The sequence below is a fragment of the Pseudopodoces humilis genome, chromosome 1 (assembly GCF_049639895.1).
Source record: "Pseudopodoces humilis isolate 2021_Gansu_Grassland_sample_001 chromosome 1, ASM4963989v1, whole genome shotgun sequence".
Lineage (NCBI taxonomy): Eukaryota > Metazoa > Chordata > Aves > Passeriformes > Paridae > Pseudopodoces > Pseudopodoces humilis.
Window position 1 is genome coordinate 11476593 of NC_142200.1, and position 19376 is coordinate 11495968.

The 19376-nt window shown below is 44.6% G+C and overlaps 1 protein-coding gene across 4 annotated transcripts; it reads left to right on the forward strand.

The window, feature by feature from the left end:
• The first annotated feature begins 4723 nt into the window (after positions 1-4723).
• On the forward strand, positions 4724-16252 carry KLHL38 (kelch like family member 38). 4 transcript variants are annotated; one of them, XR_001331739.2, is made up of 5 exons: positions 4724-4938; positions 5487-6966; positions 8317-8422; positions 9932-10335; positions 16025-16252. XR_001331739.2 is itself a non-coding variant. In XM_014255916.2 (4 exons), the coding sequence occupies exons 2-4, from the start codon at positions 5617-5619 to the stop codon at positions 16108-16110; spliced, it is 1542 nt and encodes a 513-aa protein (XP_014111391.1). In that variant the 5' UTR covers positions 4724-4938; positions 5487-5616; the 3' UTR covers positions 16111-16252. The 4 variants fall into 4 exon arrangements, 2 of the variants coding, with proteins under 2 accessions (XP_014111391.1, XP_014111384.1); XR_001331738.2 differs by having other exon boundaries at positions 9932-10490; positions 16025-16103; XM_014255916.2 differs by lacking the exon at positions 9932-10335.
• The last annotated feature ends 3124 nt before the right edge of the window (positions 16253-19376 follow it).

A 19376-nucleotide genomic window follows, 5' to 3' on the forward strand; every position in this document is an offset into this window, starting at 1 on the left:
GTTGCCATGGGTCTTTTGTAACCAGAGACTATAGAAAGGATAGATGAAGAATCTACTTTGGTGTCCAGTGATAGGATGATATTTTATCCTCCAGCACACTGTATGTTCAGACCAAGATAAGCTGGCAGGTACCCATTCTCAAATGATGTAGTTTGAAGAAAAAGCCAGCAGGTGTCTGAAATACACATGAAGTAGCTGGTTTAGGCAAAGGATTTGTTTTAAAATATTCCAACAAAAGTGCCCAAAGCTGTATGAGTGGTTTCTGTGAAACCTCTAGAAGCTTAGCACTCTTTAAACTAGCTACATCCTTATTTAATGTGAAGCACATAACTTTGGCAGCCAAATTTATTTTTGCCTGAAGATTGTTTTAATTAACACTAGTAGGTCATTCTGACTAAAGAAGAGTACAATTGCTTTCATCTTAATCTTTCACTCCTTAATTACAGATTGGCCTGAAACCAAGCCAGAAGCCCACACATCTTCATACCCACATATACTGGGCCAAAGTCATTATTGAATTACATGCTGTATCTCTCTATCTGTTCACAATGCAAACTGTGACTCTTGTGAAGTTGCTCTGTGACTCCAATGCTGTAAAACTTGTCCCCATGCCTCTGTAAGTTTAGGTCAGGGGTTCAAGACCAGTATCTATGGATGTAGCCTGTTGCCCTTGCCTACAAAATCCAAACTGAGCCCAGATTCTTAAAATAAGCCTTAGCTCAGCATTATCTATCATACCAATGTGAATGGCAGCTGTGGCAATAGCACTCAGGGAAATCATGTTTCCTGAGCAGCTAAATAGAAAATTAATAACATATTAGTTACAGGGGAATGAGGGAGAAGGACCATAACAATATCTGGACTTAGAACAATAGGAAGAAGATCAGATAGCTGGCAAGTAGCAGCAGCAGAAGAAAGTTAGCAGATTTTTCTGTGTGCAAGAGACAGCATTCACAAATTGCAACAAAAGAAATTCCTATCGGACATACAGGAGCAGGTTGTCCAGAGAGGTTGTGAAATCTACATCCTTCAAGATTTCTGAAGTTCATCTGTACAAGTCCCTGAGCAAGCTAATGTTCTCCCAGCCTAGGCTGGGCTGTCACCCCAACCAGCCACCACTGCTGCTTCCTGTCCTCTCCATGGCATCTAATTAATTTTGATCCCTGTAACTGTCTCTTTATACAATGAGGAATGTTAATCCTGGGTTTTGTTTTCTCTCCCAGTTTTATAAGACCATAATAAGGAATATTTTTCTCTTGCCCCTGTCAATTTAGACTGAAAATTTGGGTAAAGGGATGATTTGTCTCTTGATTACTGTGGGGGCTGATGGTCATTGAGACAGTGTACCTATCACTGAATAAGCTCAGTGAAGTCCACGTCTTGAGCAGTCCTTTTTCTTTATCCATATTTGTTCATTTTCACCTGAATTGTAATCGGATCAGTATATGAGTTTTAGAAGTTGCCTGACATCACCAATCTCTGTGCACCTGTCTGCTGCCTGGTCAGATTACAGCTTTTTTTCCACTCTACTGCTTAGTGCAAGGCATTTCATCATCCCACTGCATTAAAACATAAGAAGAGCTGCTCTGGGTCAGATCAAAGGTTCAATCACCATAATTCCAAAACTGAATGATGCCAAACACTTAAGGAGAAAGAGCAGAAAGAGCAGGGTGAGTATATAGTGTTACAACAACATGTTCATTCTTCGGTAGACACTTCTATTTTCTATAAATTGGTCATGGATGGAGTTTGTGCAGCAGCAATTCGAGAGGGTCACAGTTTTTAGTAGCCCCCAAGGGCTCCAGCCCATCAAGGGCTATGGGGCACCTGCAGCATCACATCTTAGGGTGCTGCTGGGTCACATACCCTGTGAATAAGCCCACTTATCCAATTGTGTTCAGACAAGACCATTATCTTTGCAAGATCTCAATCCTATTGTAATGCACTAATTTTGTCTTCCCAAAAGAAAGACCACTCAGGTCTTGTTCAGTTAATAGCATACCTCCCAAGAAAATATGCCTCAAGAACTCATTTAGAAACAGATTTTATCTGACAATTTAGACTGTCCCGCAGCAGAAACAGCTCTACCCTCTCAGCAGGGCTCATGCCCCACCTCCCCTCTCTCCCCCATAGAGTGGGGGCCATGCAGGACATATTGTCTTTGGCATGATCAATGATTTCTAGTCTATTTATAAAGAAAATTCTAACTAAGCAGTGCTGGTGTGCCCACTTGGTTGTAGATGTGTCTGAAGCCACAATCTCTGGGAAAAATATGAAGAGAGTTGTAAGGCAGGCAGCAGGAGCTTCATTGCTCAGAAGCCCTGGCCCTAAATTGGCAGGGACCTGTGTGGGGATTCAGCAAGGAGCAACACCACCCTCCCTGAAGCAATAAGCTATTTAAATAGCACAGTCTGTACTCTGAGCTAGCAGGAATTTGTGTAACTGTGCAAAGCCATCAAGCCTGGGACTTTCTAAATAAATGTCACATTTATCAGTATCTGAAGCACAAAAACATCCCACCTAGCCTTCCCCAACCCCATAAAACAGTGTCATTAATGAAGTCAGATAGCATCATTTTTTTCTTTAAGGGTTAAGAGAATAATCCACAGGGACTGCCAGGAAGAGGCAGAACTAAACAGGCAACGAGGAGTTAGAGCCAGAATAGAGATATAAAGCTAAATCAATCATCAGAATGGACTGCAACAAGAGCATATACATACAGAGCAAGAAAAAAGTGAGAGGGCGTTTTGTTTGGGTAGCTAATGTTCCTTGGACAAGGACAGAGAAAAATTCTTTTTTGGGTTTTTAATGCCACTCTAAATATTTATAGCAAGATCGTGTCCAACTGGTGAGGCACTGGCGGCAGGGAACAGGGAGGAAGGGCACATTTTCCCCAGCACCCCAACATTATTCTTGAGTCATTTCTTTATTTGAGAAGAGGGAAAAGGCTGTAGATTGCCATGTTTACCCTCAGAGTGACTCATCTGCAAGAGTAAAGTCCAGTGGCTCCTGCTCTTCCCCTCCCTCACCTCACCTCATACACGTGTGCGCGCACACACAGATTGTGTGGGCAGCCTCCAAAAAGCTGTGCCAGCCTGACTCCAGCCTATCTTTAACATGGGGCTTTGCCTTCAGGGTTTTGATTGGCCTCCAGGCATTTTACCACTTTGTTACACTGCACTGAAAAGCCTCTCAGAAAGGCCATGTACAGCATGCCCGTGATGTAAAACTGCCATTTTTAGAGGAACAGGCTGCCCACATGCCTGTGAACTGCTGCACCATGGACACAGGGGCAGGAAGGTATGGAGAACTGCAAACAGCAGCGTGGCATGCGAGTTGACATGAGGCCACTGCGGCTCCCAACGATTTTTGCTCGTTCGTCTGCCTCACTGTGACTAAATGCAGACATGACTCACCCGTGAGATTTGGCTTTGAAAATATGAGAAGGCTTTTTGCTTTAACCTTGTTTTTCCCTGTCATAGTGATGCTTAGAAACTACATTTGGGATTCAACCCCACCCTAGAACAAAGGGAGAAATCACAGCAGAGATGAGGAGCCCAATCCAGTTACCCAGGCAAGGGCAGCCAATTCTATTTCTCTTGAAATACCCAGGAACTTGGTATAGAGCTGGGACACATCACACTTGACCTGCTGAAGACACCAACAGGGCACAGCTGGGGTTCTGGAGGATCCTCCCCTGGCAAAAGGTGTTTGAATGATCCCAGCCCTGAGGATGGATTTAGGCTCATATCATAGATGCCTATCATGGGAGTGTTAAATATGGGCACCTACATGTGATTGAGGCAGCTGAGCACCTGTGGACACCCAGCAGTGCCTGGAGGACTGTTTGACTGCCCAAATACAGGTTGCACATACTGGTGACCTGAATTACTTGGCAGACTCAGTTGTATTGACTAGACCTCACTGCGTGCAAAAGGAGCTCACACACCTTGTTCCTGAGCAGCCCACCTGCAGTCAGAGACCCCATCAAGGGGTGTGCTCTGGGGAGCTCTGTGTCACCCTGGGAATTCCAACTCTGGAAACTGGTTTCCAGCTTGCTACTCACTGTAGCAACCTGCTCCAGTCCTCCCACCTGTAACACTGAGTTCCCGCAAGCCCTCTGATTGAGAAGTTCTTTGCTAGGGGGTTCAGAGAGCAGAGGTCCTTAGACAAAAGGTCACAACCTGGTGTTTTCTGTATGAAACATCAAGCAACATCATAAAGATAAATTGCTCCGAGAGTGAACTTCACTTTCTGCTTGGTGAAGGAAGTTGGGCTTTCCCTGCTCACCTTGGAGCAGTGTATGGATGCAGGGGTCCCAGTGCATCAGCATCTCCCACCACACTGCAACAGGCTGATGCTCCCCAGATCTCTCCATAAGGTGGAGACACGGTCCATCCCACAAGAGTCCCTCGAAGCCCTTTTCTCTCCGCCTTTCTCCGTGAAACGACGGTGGCAGGGTAGTGCGAGGCATTGCAGACTGTTTACAGGCTTCTAGAGTTCCCAGGCACTTTAGGACAGCGTCCTGCCGCTGTTTCCAAATGCACAGCCAGGACTTTTATAAGTGAACTTTCCTCTCCGTGTCTATTTATTATACGTAAACATTTGCCAGAAAAACACCAGCCGGGCATGCTCAGAACCAGCCAGGTCATTGCAAAAGGCAGCGGCGGCGTCCCATGTGATAAGAGCGCGGAGCCCTGTGCTCCTATTCTTAGCGCTGGAATGTACACAATGCCCGCCGCCCCTGCGCGCAGCGCCCGGCAGCGGCAAAACTGACTGCGGCACAAACACGGCCAGAAATCACCCTCTATGAATCACCTACCTACTGAGAGAAACCTCCCGTGCGTTTATAGGTTTTTGTCCAGGCTCTAGCTATGGAAAAAGCCAGCAGAAAATAAACGACAGAGAGTAAGTGCATGCAGTGAAGGACGACAGAAGGTAAACGTTTCTACCCTTCGGTTCCACTGCAGGTTGAGCAGTTAAGCCATGACCGTAGATACGCATCATATTGTTCTGCCTGGCACTTAATTTAGTCATTGTGTGTCTGATTAACATAAAAAAACCACAGCTAAGCAGAGTTAATAAATAACTTTTAATGCAGATTCCCAGTCTCTAGGGTTCTGTTCGCCCTGCTGCGGAGTTCAGCTCTGCCAGATTTGCATTCTTTGAGAGTGACTAACTCTAAAGGAAAGAGGCACAAGCTACTAAACTGCTAATACTTTAAAATAGTGAAGAAATGTCTAAGTGCGTTTATTCAACATGATGGAAATAGACAAACCAATTGCTTCAGCCCTCCAACTTTAATCCAAAATCAGTGAGATAACTTCAGTGCTTTTGCTTCTTGCCAACGACACAGGCAGTGCTGACCTCAGAGTTGCAACCTATCTGATAACTTTATGAAAGTTTTAAAGGGTCTTAGCGACTTTTTGGCTTCTTTATTATTTTCCCACTGTGCTTAAACCATGTTCCATTTTTATGTGTAATAGTGAACGGATATTTACAGCAACATCAAAGTCGTGATTTGTTCCCTTGGATCTGGATATTTCAATAAAAGCTGCTAAGAATTTGGGGTTTTTTTTCTGCCAAGCCCAGAATTCATCTCTCTTGTATTTTGCTATGGAAGAGGGATCCACTGAAGAGTTTCTCTTCAAAGACCAGGACTTCTCCTCTGAACTGCTGAGGCAGCTGAATGCTCTGCGGCAGAGCAGGATGCTGACTGATGTTACCCTCTGCTCTGGGGGCTTTGAAATCCCCTGCCACCGAAATGTGCTGGCTTCCAGCAGTCCATACTTCAAGGCAATGTTCTGTAACAACTTCAGGGAGAGTCACCAGGCTAAAGTCATTCTGAAGGGCATTGATGCTGATATTTTGGATCAGATTATCCTTTATGTTTACACTGGGGAGATTATCATATCCACTGAGAATGTCTTGTGCCTCTTGGAGACTGCGTCCATGCTGCAGTACACTAAGCTGTTTGAGGCCTGCTCTACCTTCCTCCAAGACAAGCTGACTCCTGACAACTGTCTGAGCATGATCAGACTGGCAAAAGCCTTGAACTGCCAAAGCCTGAATAAGAAAGCCAAGGCTATGGCTTTGAAATGTTTTCCTATGGTGGCCTCTTCTGAGGACCTGAAGGACCTCTGTCCCACGGAGCTCCTCGATTACCTTGGGGATGATGAACTCTGTGGGGAGGAGGAGCAGGTCTTTGAGGCATTGATGGTCTGGATCCGGCATGACCTCCAGGCACGACAAGGCTACATCCAAGAGTTGTTCAAGAAGGTACGACTTCAGTACGTCCATCCAACTTTCCTCTTCCATTTCATTGCAAATGACTCACTGGTTCAGTCCTCCCCCACTTGCAGGAGCATCCTGGAGTCAGCCCGGAGACACATGTTTTCCTTGTACAGCAGCAACACTCCTGACATCAAACCCATGATGCATGTTCCTCGCAGGTACTCCAACCAAGAGTTCCTCATCATCATCGGTGGCAGGAAGGACAGCCAGCAGACAACGAGGGATGTCCTGCTATATGATGACAAGACGAACCAGTGGCTGAGCCTGGCCAAACTTCCCACGCGCCTGTACAAAGCCTCTGCAGTGAGTTTACACAGCAATATTTTTGTGCTCGGAGGGATGCCTATTAGCAATAAGAAAAGTCTGGTCAGTGGTAATATTTACATTTATTCCCTCAAACTCAATCAGTGGAGGTTGATTGAGCACATGCTAGTTCCACGTTATTCCCACAGAAGCCTGGCATATAAAAATTATATTTTATCATTCGGTGGAATTGGTGAAAACCAGGAAATCCTGAATTCTGTGGAAAGATACGATAGTGTCTACAACACCTGTGAGAGCATGGCAAACATGCCTGTTGCCGTCCTTCACCCTGCTGTTGCTGCCAAAGATCAGAGGGTTTACCTCTTTGGGGGAGAAGATATAATGCAAAACCCTGTTCGGCTTATCCAGGTAATGGTCAGTCCTGCTTATCATAGGCAATTTCTTCTAAGGTATTCAGCAGTCCATCACCTTCATGAGAAAATCAAATCACTCAAGTATTTCATTGTGTGTTGCAGCAAGAGGCAGGATGAGTTGATCCAGCGTTGCAACTCTTCCATCTTCCCCTTCTGAATGTTTTTTCAGGCAGCAGCCCTGAGGCACTGCTTTGGGTGTCAGTCAGCTGTGCCACTGGTGGGCACTGGGGCCAGGGCTGCCGCAGATGATGCCACGGCAAGCGGCAGCAGCTCCCCTGCCTGCCATCATGCCTGTAGCCGATCTCACCAAAATCAGTGCTTTCACTTGGCACTGAGCTGGGGTCTGAGCCACACACCTGCTCGCTTGCAGCAAACACAAACACTCGCGATCATTAGAGCGATTAGATACTCACTCATCAAAGGGCCAGAACTTAAACTGACAGTCATTTTGGATAAACAGTTGTGTTAAAAATGTGGCTCCTGCCACATGTTGCTGGCTCTCTGCCTTCTTTCAACCCTTACACACTTTTAGGAGGAAAAAATATATTACATTTTTTCTTATCTGATTTGATGCTTTAGCAACATTGTAATGTTTCTTTTCCCATGAGTGTTTTTCACTGTTCGAGATGTTTTAACTAAGGATCATTAAGCTGAGATAGCAACCAGGACATAAGCAATTCTTTATAATGGTACTTCATTTTCGGGGGAAGGAAATGGATTTATCAGTTAGTGGGGAGATGCTCTGGTGATATTTCCTATATTAAGAAGCAGATAACTTGACATACAAGTTTGTGTCACCCAGATGCAGATGATTGAAAGCTCATCATCTGGCAACAGCTCTTTTTCTCACATAAATTGATGACTTAGATACCACTCTGAGTCTCTTTGCCAGTCTGAGTGCATGCCAGTCATCAGCATAAATATAGCAGCTGGGCAAATACAGTGGCTGCCAGCAGAGCTAGGTGAACACGATGTTTGTTTGCCCATGAAATTGCTAAGGCTAATGAGGAATACACAGAATAACTGGAAAATGAAATGAATCATCTTGCCCTTTGGTAGAACTGGTTACAGTGATTTAATGGCCATGCAGGAAGCCTTCATATGGCAGATACACTGCTTTAGTGCCTGTGCTAGCATCTCCTGAGCAGACAACCTTGGGGAGCCAGAATGCTTTCCAAGGGGACATATTAGGGAAAAAAATGGGTATATTCTCAGATTTCCAGCAGTTTGAGCCAGAGGATTGTATTTATTAGGGCAAAATAAAACCTAGAAGTTCCCCTGTAATTACAGATGTCAGTTAAAATGAAACATAAACAGCTGTGTGAATATCTTTATTTTTTGTCAGGTTTACCATGTCTCCAGGAATATGTGGTTTCGTATGGAGACCAGAGTAGTGAAGAATGTCTGTGCACCAGCTGTCGTGATTGGAGAACAGATTATCATCGTAGGTGGTAAGGGCTCTATTTCACCTTCCCTCTCCCTCCTCCTGCCTAGACCCTGTGGGTTTTTGCAGCCTTCCTGTTTGGGGTGCTCCCTCAAAAAGCACCAGGATCTTGGGAAGGAAAGGAGGATTGTTCCCACCCTCCTTACACTTCTCTTATGGAGTTTCATGGTGATTGAAGTGGAGATAAGTTCTCCATGAGGCACTCTCTTGTCCCAGGTAGCAGTACCTGGGTGGAGGAAACTGAGGAAAAGCCAACTCAAGTTACTGCTCTTGGGAGGAAGCCAGAAGCATGGGGGTCCTGAACCTCCCCTGCCTTGCAGCCTGGTCCTCCCTGTCTGCTCCACTTGGAAGAATGGAAAGCACTGTTACCACAAGGCCATGGATGGCTTGTCAGGATGGGTGGGCTATAGGTCTATGAGGTCTTGGTTGGTCTTTTAGCTGCCTGCTGGGGGTAATATCCCAAAAGGAGTGTGAAACACTTGGAAAGAGGAAACTTCTCACTGTCTTTTTCAACCTGAGGACCAACCTCTGTCCATGGCAGTTGGGTGTATCATGTCATTGATAATTTGGCCCTCTACAGTCCTTAATGCCTCTTCTCTGACCACAGACTGCCAGGAGGAAGCATATGTTGAATTATTTAAGGCAAAATGAGACACAGAGTATCTTTAGCAAAGCAGAGGATTGAACCCAAACTGCACAGGACTTCAAGGTGGTGTCACCCTTCCCAGAGAGGCCACTGCTATCCTTTGCAGTGAGAAGAGGGGAGAGCTGAGTCCAAAGGTCCAAGACTATCAGGCTTCTATGTGGCAGATTGCCCTCATCTCAGACCGTACTCATGTTTTTCTACATGGGCAAGGTACTGCTGGGTACCAAGCTTCCACACCTCCAGGTGGGGACACATTGCTTCAGGGCAATGTCCCTCTTACCAGCCCTTTCAGCTGATCCGAGGTTATATCACCCCTCAGAGGAAGAGCTGTCCACTGGGTCACTGGCATAGTGGCCAGCACAGATGTGGTGCTGAGGGCTTTAGGAGTGGAGTGAGTACTGGTGGCACCATGCTGTTGCATACCCAGCTGTCAGCAGACAGCTACAACTCAACCCAGCAAGACCCATCGCATGTGCCACTGGTTTCTGTATTTCCAAGTGAAACTCTAGGAGTCTGTTCGGTAAAAAGAAATATTTTCAGATGTTTGAAGGCACTTGCAGATAACTGCAAGCTCCAACTGTGTTTGACACATTGATTGCCTGATCTGATGGGCTTTATGGTGCTCATTAAGCCTCGGCTGCCAAGGTGCTACAAGACAGGATGAAGACAGACAGGAAAGGAATATAGACAGACAGGCATTCCTGGGACACATCATCACTTAAGATTTTAGATATCTTAATTCTGCCAAATTATATACTACTATAATAGGTTTTATTGAAGACCAGCATGAAATATACTACTATTATTCCTTCTGCTGGCCATAAGTGCCTAATTCCCATCTGTCTCTTCCACCTCTGGCTTTGCATTCAGGGTACACCCGGAGAATAATTGCTTATGATACAAAAGGCAACAAGTTTGTAAAATGTGCAGACATGAAGGACAGACGAATGCATCATGGGGCCACTGTCATCAAGAACAAGCTATATGTCACAGGAGGACGATGTCTCACCTCAGACAATGTCATCAAGGACCTGGATTCCTTAGACTGCTATGATCTGGAGACTGACACATGGACACAAAAGGGAAAACTGCCGCACAAACTCTTTGACCATGGGTGCCTTACACTCCAGTGTGTCCCCTGTTCTAACCTTCTTTAAGTGACTTTTGGTACTTCCTTGATATTTTGTGCTTTTCTTCCCAGAAAGGACCCACCTCACTCTGCAGAGAGCACATGGGGAATCTTCACAGGGTCATGCAAAGTCCTGACCTTGAAGGTATCAGCAGTGTTAGTCCTTCCCAGACCCTGTGCCAGAAACATCATGAGCTTTGCACTCATACTGTATTCACATGGCTAATATTGCATGTGGTGCTGCTGAGTCCAGTCTGGAGGCCTTAAGCATCTCAAGAGGAAACAGGAAAAAGATACTGGGTAAGAACCCAGTGTGGGATTTGTCCTTGTACAGACTTTAAAAGTGACGAGGGATGCTGGTATCTCCAGGGAAAGTAAGATCTTTGCTGTCTTGCAAACTCAGCTGCCTGCCACAGCCCTGTGCTGCTCATTGCTGACTGAGCTCTCCATTTCCAGTGGTGGGAGTGTTTAGGATAGGATGCCCTAAGCTCCAGTCTTGTAGCCAGCCCAGGAGCAGCTGCCTGAGTTTGCTGTGGTAGTCAGCTCATAAGAAATAAAATTTTAATGTTCCTAACAGCTAATTAGAAATTGGCAAAAGACTGATGCTTTGATCTGAACTCCCAGAGCAACAAGAAGCAGATTTGGCTTTTCTGAGCTAACACTCTTCCACAGTGCAGGGAAGATTTTTGTTCCATCTGCCTGCCCTCTGAAGGAACAGGAGAAGACAGGAGGGAAATTAAGATTGTCTGCATCTTCTTTTTCAAGGGATGTTATTTTGCAGTGATCTTCCTTCTCCTTATGCATGGGGAATAGCAGTGGGGTTAGTTAGGATGACTTTGACCAATGGAGTTCCAGAAATGTAGAATAGCAGAGTGGACACATGGAGGAAAGGGGATGTAAAAGAGAAGAGGTATTGGTAGGAACAATTTGTTTTTCCCTTTCTCCTCTCTCCAAACCACTGGAAAAAAGCCCATGAGACAAAGCCAGTGACAGGAAGCCAGCTTTCCAAGAAGAGCAAGTCTAAATCTGCCACTTGGCAAAACAACTCTGGCTCCACCAATATTTTCATGGGGTTCTGCTGCTAAGTGCATACTTTTAAAGGGAGGGGATTAATCATCAGACACTGAAAAGGCTGTGAACTGCTGTTAGGTCACTGGGCTTGGTAAGATTGCTGAGATAGCAAGGAGCTTTACAGATGCCACTATCCAGAGAAAGGATGGCAGAAACAATACCCCTTTTTCTTCATATTTGAGACAAGGTGGGACTTTTCAAAGGGTGCAGGATGACATGAGGAAACCATGCTCAACCTTCCTCTTAACAAAAGGCTGCACAGCCATGTGGTCACCACCACATTGAAGAAAACCAGCTCCAGACACTAAGATCCCTTCCCATAAATTGAGCAGAAGAGTGACAGAAATAGTTAACAAAGTAGAGGGCTGGAAGGAAGCATTTAGTATGAACTGCTGGCTTAACAATGCAAAATAAAAGGGCTATTATTGTTTGTATGAGCTTTGTGTTTAGGAGTCCCCATTGTTCCCTCCCTTTGTTGATAAAGGGAATTGTTTTTGCACCAGTGGGTATTGCCAGGGTTTCCTTCTAAGGACCTGAGTAAACCTGCAAAAAATTATTGGGAACTCAAACTCCTCTCCCAGCTCAGAAGCCTTTGGCTACATTTCTCTTGTGTCTTTCAGTCTATATCATCATCTCCTCCCTGTGCAAAGCAGAACTAAATCATGGCACTTGCCAAATTGAGCTGGAGTAGTGATTCATCCTTGCTTCCTCACAGACCAACTCCAGCTCCCTGGAGAAAGAAGCCTTGTCATGGCCAATTATGGAAAGTCTGCCCCAGGGAGATGTTTATTCCTAACCCTGCAGTGCTGCCTTCCAAAACTCCATCCTGTTGTGACCCCTCTCAGCTCCAAACTCCAGGAGACACCAGTTGCTGCCATGCATTTTAGCTGAGACAGATTCCTGCCAGGCTCATGACTGTACCCAAAACTGTGGGGAAAAGAAAGTTTAACTGGGGCCATAATCCCATGTTTGCAAACCATTGTCACAGTCATTGGTTTACACTTAGAAGCAAACTGATTTTTTTTAATTCCCGTATCATATACCTAGTGATTTTCTCTGTGTTCATGTGGGACCAAGCAGTAACTTGCACAGCTGGGCAGGAAATGGGGAGTGCAAAAAAAGAGGCAGGGATGCAGCAGGATGGAGCACAGCATCTTTCCCCCATCTCTTGGGGAGCCCTCACTTCACCCCCAGGTCCTTGGAGATGCCAAGGGCTATGCCAAACTCTGCTCTGGCTGCAATCCTGTGCTCCTTCCCTTCACAAATTTCACACCTTATGCCCATAATTCAAGGAATTTGGCATTGCAAGGCATTAAATTCAAAACCTGGTTTCTAATAGGTTTTCGTCTTGTGGTTTTTTTTGTCAGAATTTTGATGCAAATTCTGACAAAAAAACTTTTGGGGGCCTTTGAAGAAGAGAGGTTGAAATCAGAAAAGAGTGTTGAGCCTTTCCAAGACAGACAAGGGCTAGCAAAGTTGCTCAGTCACGGGTAGGGAGCAGCACACACAGCTGCAGGATGGGAAATTCAGCTCTGGGTGGGTGCTGTGGGGAGAAGGGATGTTGCCTTTCTAAAGAGGTGCTGACTACCACCTGGCCCACCTAGACCAGTACCTAATACTGTCCTCACTGCCTTACAGGTGTGAAAGCACTCCTAGCAAGGGTTGGCCAAGATGCCTCTTTCTCCATTGTCAGGAGGTGACTTTTCAAGCAGGATCTGCAAGGTTGTCACTACCTGATACACTTTTACGTGCTTTTTCAGAGGTCTGATAATTTAAACAGTCAAGCAATTGAGTATTCACCTAGAAGGGAATCCCCCATGGGAAAGCAGTAAGGTTCTTCACAGATAAAATGATGGCCCCATGAAAAGGTGGGAATTTGTTGCTCTTCATTTAATAACGAAGGAAGCCATGGAAAAGAGGCTTTTTTAAAAGATTTCTTCTTGCACCTTCTAGAAGGGTTGAGCACCTGCCACATTTTTTCAAATCAGGGAGTGCTCTAAAAGTTCATCAAAGCTCCAAGGCCTTGTTCCCAGGTGCCCTGACACAGTCAGTAGATCATGGAAACCATAGGATGACATGGCTGAAACCAGTCTGTTCCATGGGACAGTGAGTTACCCAGTCCCTCATGGTACTTGTCCAAAACACTGAAAATCTGTCATGAAATGCTCTGATCCCTCCTCAAGTATCATACTTTAGGTGTTATTGACCTTAGAGCTTTTAACACTGTCTTCTTTGCTGTACCTTCTGCCACAGAGATAAAGGGCAATTGATTAGCCTTTTAGATACCATATATTTTTTTTTGTCTTTAGCGTTTATTAGGACATTTCAAAGTCTGTAGACTAAACAAACCCAGCCCTTTCAATCTTTCCCCATAAGGCATGTTTTCTAGACCTCTGATCATTTTTGTTGCTCTCCTCTGGACAATTTTCAGTTTGTCTGTTGGTGGTTTCTTTATTTATTCAAGTGCAGGGCCATGGCTCAGCCTTGCAGTGCTGAGAAGGGCAATAAACCCTTTCTGCATCTTACCTACAGCATTCCTGGTCTCAGAGCCCAGAAGGATTTTGCTTTTCACAGCAGCAGCACAATACTGACTGGAGTTCAGCTGTTGTCGCGGTTAAGGAATGTTTGCAAGTTTGGGCAAGGTCATATGGAAAGACTGCAGGACATCCAGAATCTCCCAGGGTTATTCCCTAACTCCATCTTTGCTTTGGCTCATCAGAATCCCAAGCCAGAACCTGGTGAAAACAATGTCTCTCCATGGCTTCAATAAGAGGCTTTGGACATGGCCCTAATTATTGTGTTCTCAGCTGGGTTCATCACTAATTCTATTAATATTAACAGCAAATATTTAATGTTTCAGTATATATATATTTTTTAATACTAGGGGAAAAGTTTCAGGCAAAAAAAAAGAAAAGGAGGAAATTGCATTTTCTTTTCAACTTTCTTCCCCTTGCCTTGCTGCAAACCCAGAGCTGAGTCCTGCTGCACAGGCAGCCTGTGGCAGAAACTCTGCTTTGATCTCAGCAGAGAGTCGTAGGTTAAGCCTGTGTTTTTTCACTGTAATTGTTTATCAAACAATGCAGTCCTTTCCAAGGGCAGTCTTTTTCTTCTGCAGTAATATGTTTATAATTATAATGCATTTCCTGCTTCTTTTTGATTAAACACACCTGACAAAGTAGGAAAGATGTCAATGCATAAATAAATGGGCACACCAAGTTCATTGCTTTGTCAGTCCTCTTTTTTCAAATGCCAAGGAGTTCATTGTGAGGTGAATCCTCTAGCTGAGAAGGAAACAATTGGGTAGAGCATACATGAATAGCGTACAGGGTAATTTATCCCTGGCATTGTTCCTTAGCCTGACCTGAGAGCCATTAATAATTGACAGCAGCAAAAACAATCCCTTTTTAAAAATATAAGCATCCATACTTTTTTTCCAGTTGCTTGAAAACTCCCCCGCAGAGGTTGAAGTCATATTCTCCATGGCACAATGAGCATGAATTCCTGAGTGCAAGGTTGCACCTGTAAAGGAGCTGAGATCTGCTAATTAGTGGACTGCTAATAATATTTTCAGTGGCTAAATCAAATGAGTTTTCCCACAGTTCAAATGAAGCAGACCCCTTATGGACAAACTGATGTCTCAGGCTGCTGGTGCCACCAGTGTCCACAGGGCTCCCCAGGGTTTGTGTTGGAGCCCTGAGAGATTGATCTGGCCTCTTCTGTTTATTGATGTTTCCAAAATAGTAGCAGAGTAGCGAGGAGCCCAACTGCTCTGTCACTCGGCAAGTCACCCACTGGCTCCAGCTGCTGCCTGTCACTTCTCTCCCCAGAGCTCTTTGTTTGCCTGCACTTCTTTCATGTTGCAAGAACCCTTTCCCAGAAAAGCAAGCAGCAGCACATCTCGAGCAGCCCTGGGCCAATAGGCACATGTCTTGTGGATGCTTTAAACACAAGGCATCCCCACAGCTGTTGGACACTTTTGCCTTAAGAGTCAGGGGTGAACCATGAGGTAAAACATTGCTGGAGGTGAGAAAAAGTGGAAGAATCTGGTCCACTTCTTCATCTGGTCAGGAAGATGCTTGTAACCATCCTCCTATATCTAATCTTCCCATGTCTAGTTCTCTGAAGTTTGTTTCTTGACCAGGCTGTGCCTTCTGATGAATAAGCCATGTCCCACCACCCCTCCCTAAAGCAGGCATGATGGGACAAGGACAAAGCTATGTTTGCTTCCTCAGATCCCCCAGTGCCACATCTGTAATGACATCCCCTCAGTTTTGCCCTGGTCTTGGCACATTGCTGAGTTTTCTCTCTGCTCTCAGAGACCTTCCTAGGCTCTGCAGTCACCCTGAACCAAAGTTTGGATGTGGCAATGATCGCCCAGAGCACCAGGAAGTGACACCAAGGACTATCAAGTCCGAATTTTCAAACTGATGGGATGCTTCTGGTCTGAAAAATCAGCCCAAATCAATCTGAGGGTTAGAGCAGAGCCCTGGCAGCTCTCTGTAAGACCTGGGGGACTGTACGGGAATGTGTTCAGCCCCAAGGAGCAGAGAACAAACTTAATGGAGAGTGCTGCAATGTGAAACTTGGCTACAAAGCTTCACTGCTGGGAAAGGGCAGTGTTTTATCCAGATCAGCAGCAAGCCCTGGAATTAATAGGCTTGATTAAACTATTTTGGTGTGCATGGTATGTGGAGATAAGGGCCCAGTTCCCTAGGGTTTCCAGTGAAAATTAGATGTTAACAGTACGTGACATTCCCTGACAGGAGTAAGGAACACTGCTGGAAGACAAGAAACAAGTACAGACCAAGGGGCAAAAGAGGCACTTCTTCAGAGAGAAAAGTTACCATGAACTTGCTGGATCTGTTTCAATGCTGAAATGACGTGGACCCTGGCACCAGGCAGATCGAAAGCAAGGGAACTATGCCTGCTTTGTGTTGTTATGACACATATATTTCCCTGAAAATGACATTAAAATGTACCAGAGGCTCAAACACTGTTCTGTTTATCTATTCCCTGGGTAGGATCTTAGAGACAGCCTGAGCACTGCAGAATATGGCCTCTGTGAAGTAAACTTGGCCTCTGGCATGAGGCCCATCAGCAAATGTGAAATGGGAAGCCAGCGCGTCAGGGCATCCATGACTATTGCCCACAGCCGCCTGTCAGGGCTGCCTCCCTTGGAGACACACAGAGGATGAGCCATGGCAGGACACTCCCCTGCCATGCACTGAGGTTTGCCAGAGATGGACAGAATGGTTCCTCCCCATTGCATTGACCCTGGGTTCATCCTATGCAGAAACATGGAAAGGCTCCTCATCACCCAGGCTGTCAACAGTGCCTCAGTGTGTTTCAGGCCACATTTCAGCCCTGGCACTCCCTTGCAGTGGAACTTGCAGCTGAACTACCATTAATTCACGGTGTGGACTAACCCGTGTGCGCACACAGAGCCATGGCATCCAACAGAGAAGACTCCCAGCAACTTAACTAAGTGCCAGCTCGAACCTTGACCGAGGAGGAGAGCAGAGAGGTCCTATGGATGTTCTTCAAGATGCTGTGATATTTAATGGCTAATTCAGACCTTTTAAAACAAAAGAAGTCTTTGGGCTTGGTAGGTTCTGGCTGAAGGCTTCTGGCTGAGAGATCCTCATTAGCGCCTACAAGAGTTGTCTGCTCATTATGACTTGGAACACATGTCAGTAAATAGTGCCTGTTTCTTCTTCCAGGGGGCTCTGGAAACTTTTTCAGGAGAAAAGTAGCAACACACAATGAAAGAATGGTTGCAGGCAAACTGAAGTACAAATGGCAGGGAAGCCAAAAGCATGTTCACCCTTCCAGCCTTGAGCATGTTTTTTATGGCATGAAATGTGACATGCACAGTCGATCACAGATATCAAGCTGAGTCTGTTATTTGTGATGGCAACGTAAAATACACAGGCCCTCACTCCAAAGAGCTTATGAGAAACTGGGAGGTGAGGACAGAAATGGCCCTCAGGTCACCATCAGCTGAACCTTCAAAGCATGCAGCTCATTTATTAGGCAAGAGCAACACCTTATGCCATAGCCTGGATAACCAAAGTAGAAGTGAAATGAAATGAAATGAAATGAAATGAAATGAAATGAAATGAAATAAAATAAAATAAAATAAAATAAAATAAAATAAAATAAAATAAAATAAAATAAAATAAAATAAAATAAAATAAAATAAAATAAAATTCAGCTCTTCCCTGTGGCTCCATGATCCACAGATCAGCATAAAAATATGATCAAACAAGTGCCAAGGCCCAGGAAACTTGGTCAAAAATAGCTGCACCAACCTTTCTATCTCCAGGTGCCTCAAAGCTGGAAGAGAGCCATTACCCTTCACCTAAGAGAAGAGTTTTTTTCCCCTGATTTTCCATGTCAAGTTTTTTCCCCTCTCTAGGAACGGTAGTGGAAGGGTTGGGACAACTCTAGGAATGGGCACACACCTGGGAAATTGGATCCCTTCTGCTTTTAAAAACAAGTGATTTATAGAATAAGGACAGAACATTCAGACAGCTCAGGGAACTCTGATTTCCAGGAACAAGCTATAAAAGCCATTTAGATTGTCTGAAAATACTTTGACATTTCCCTTTCATATTTCCAAAGCGATTTCAAAGGTAAGGTAGTGCAGACCAATCTTCCTAGGACTGCCACCGGTGAAGGGAAATGCAGCTGGGGAAATGATTACATGGATCAGTAGGATTTTGCCTTTATCATATTTGTTTGACTCTAGAACATATTTTCCTCTACTGATTTGTAGCTGTACTACTGCAAATACATGGATTTTCATGTAAGTACAACACACTGTTTTGTGGCTGCAGTATATTGGTGAGTTCAGCTTGATCAGGAGAAAATCCCAGCCCAGGTTTTAGTAGAAATCTTCAGATACACTGATGCTGCCAGGCTCAGTGGGATATGGCACTTGCAAACAGCATGAGTCATTTGCCCTGGAGCTGTAGGAGCAGAGAAGATTTGAAGATCTAGATCAAATTGGTGAATCTGCAGCATCTGACACAGTTTAAGAGGTTAAGCCTATTTATAGACAAATGAGGGTAATTTTCATAGCTGAAGGGATTGTAATTTTTTTTCAATAAATTCATAATAAACTCTAGGGAGGAGAATACTGAGATCTGTACTCAGATAACTCTTTGGAGATGAGAGGAAGTTTGTCCAAGACAAGGATGGAGTTGCAGGAGCCAGTAACTCAAGAGTGCATTATCCTCTCCCTGGATTAAATTTTGCTTTCAGGACATTACAAAGCATCCCTGTGGAGCCAGATCTTGATCTCCCTGCCTGTTGCCTAGGTGGGACCCTCACAAGTGCATTTGAAGGGGGAAACAGGGAGAGACAGAATGGATTTGCATCTGCCTGGAAACAAATAGCTTATTTTCAGAGGAATTTCTGTTATCGCTTCTTGTCTTATTTCTTCTTTAGCAAAATATAATGTTTATTATTAAAAGGGGGCAGCATTTTGCTCTTTTAGTGACATGAAATTAAGTAAACATTCTTGAACAGACAAATTGTGAACTATCAGCCTTACAGCCCTGTGGTAGATCACACCCCTTCTCATTCCAGTTATGTCATTTGCCTGTGGATTATGTCTCACAGCAGAATCAGCTCAAAGCCTACTTTGAATTTTGCCTAAAGTCTAACTTGAGGAAACCCTCTTGGTTGTCACTAATGGTGAAAATGAGAGTTAGTTTGCTAGTGAGTATCAGCAGTGCAGTTATGTGGCATCACCAGTAAGTGAGAAAGGATGTGACTTGCTGAATGATTATGGGTAAAACATTGTTTTTTTCATGTCTCCAATGCCACATCATTAAAATAACAATGATACCAACCCCATAAGGGCATTTCAAATGAATTTGCTAAAGCCTGAAAAAACACTGCCTTTTTGTGAATTGCCAAAGATTGCTTTTGTACAATCCTACTGCAGCTATTTGCTCTTTAGGAAGTAACCACACCTATAGAAACAGTGCTCTTAATTAATATAATTATAATCTTAAATTAATGTGTATTCATCTGGATAAGCACAAAGACTTATGAAATTAATATGGGACAGATTTTGATGGAGGCTACCACTCCCCTCAGAAAAAG

Bases quoted from the DNA above. Each gene is read 5' to 3' on its own strand.
- KLHL38 (XM_014255909.2), top strand. From the start codon at position 5,617: ATGGAAGAGGGATCCACTGAAGAGTTTCTCTTCAAAGACCAGGACTTC. The intron at 6,967-8,316 runs GTAATGGTCAGT...ATTTTTTGTCAG, and splicing joins ACCCTGTTCGGCTTATCCAG to GTTTACCATGTCTCCAGGAA. The intron at 8,423-9,931 runs GTAAGGGCTCTA...CTTTGCATTCAG, and splicing joins ACAGATTATCATCGTAGGTG to GGTACACCCGGAGAATAATT.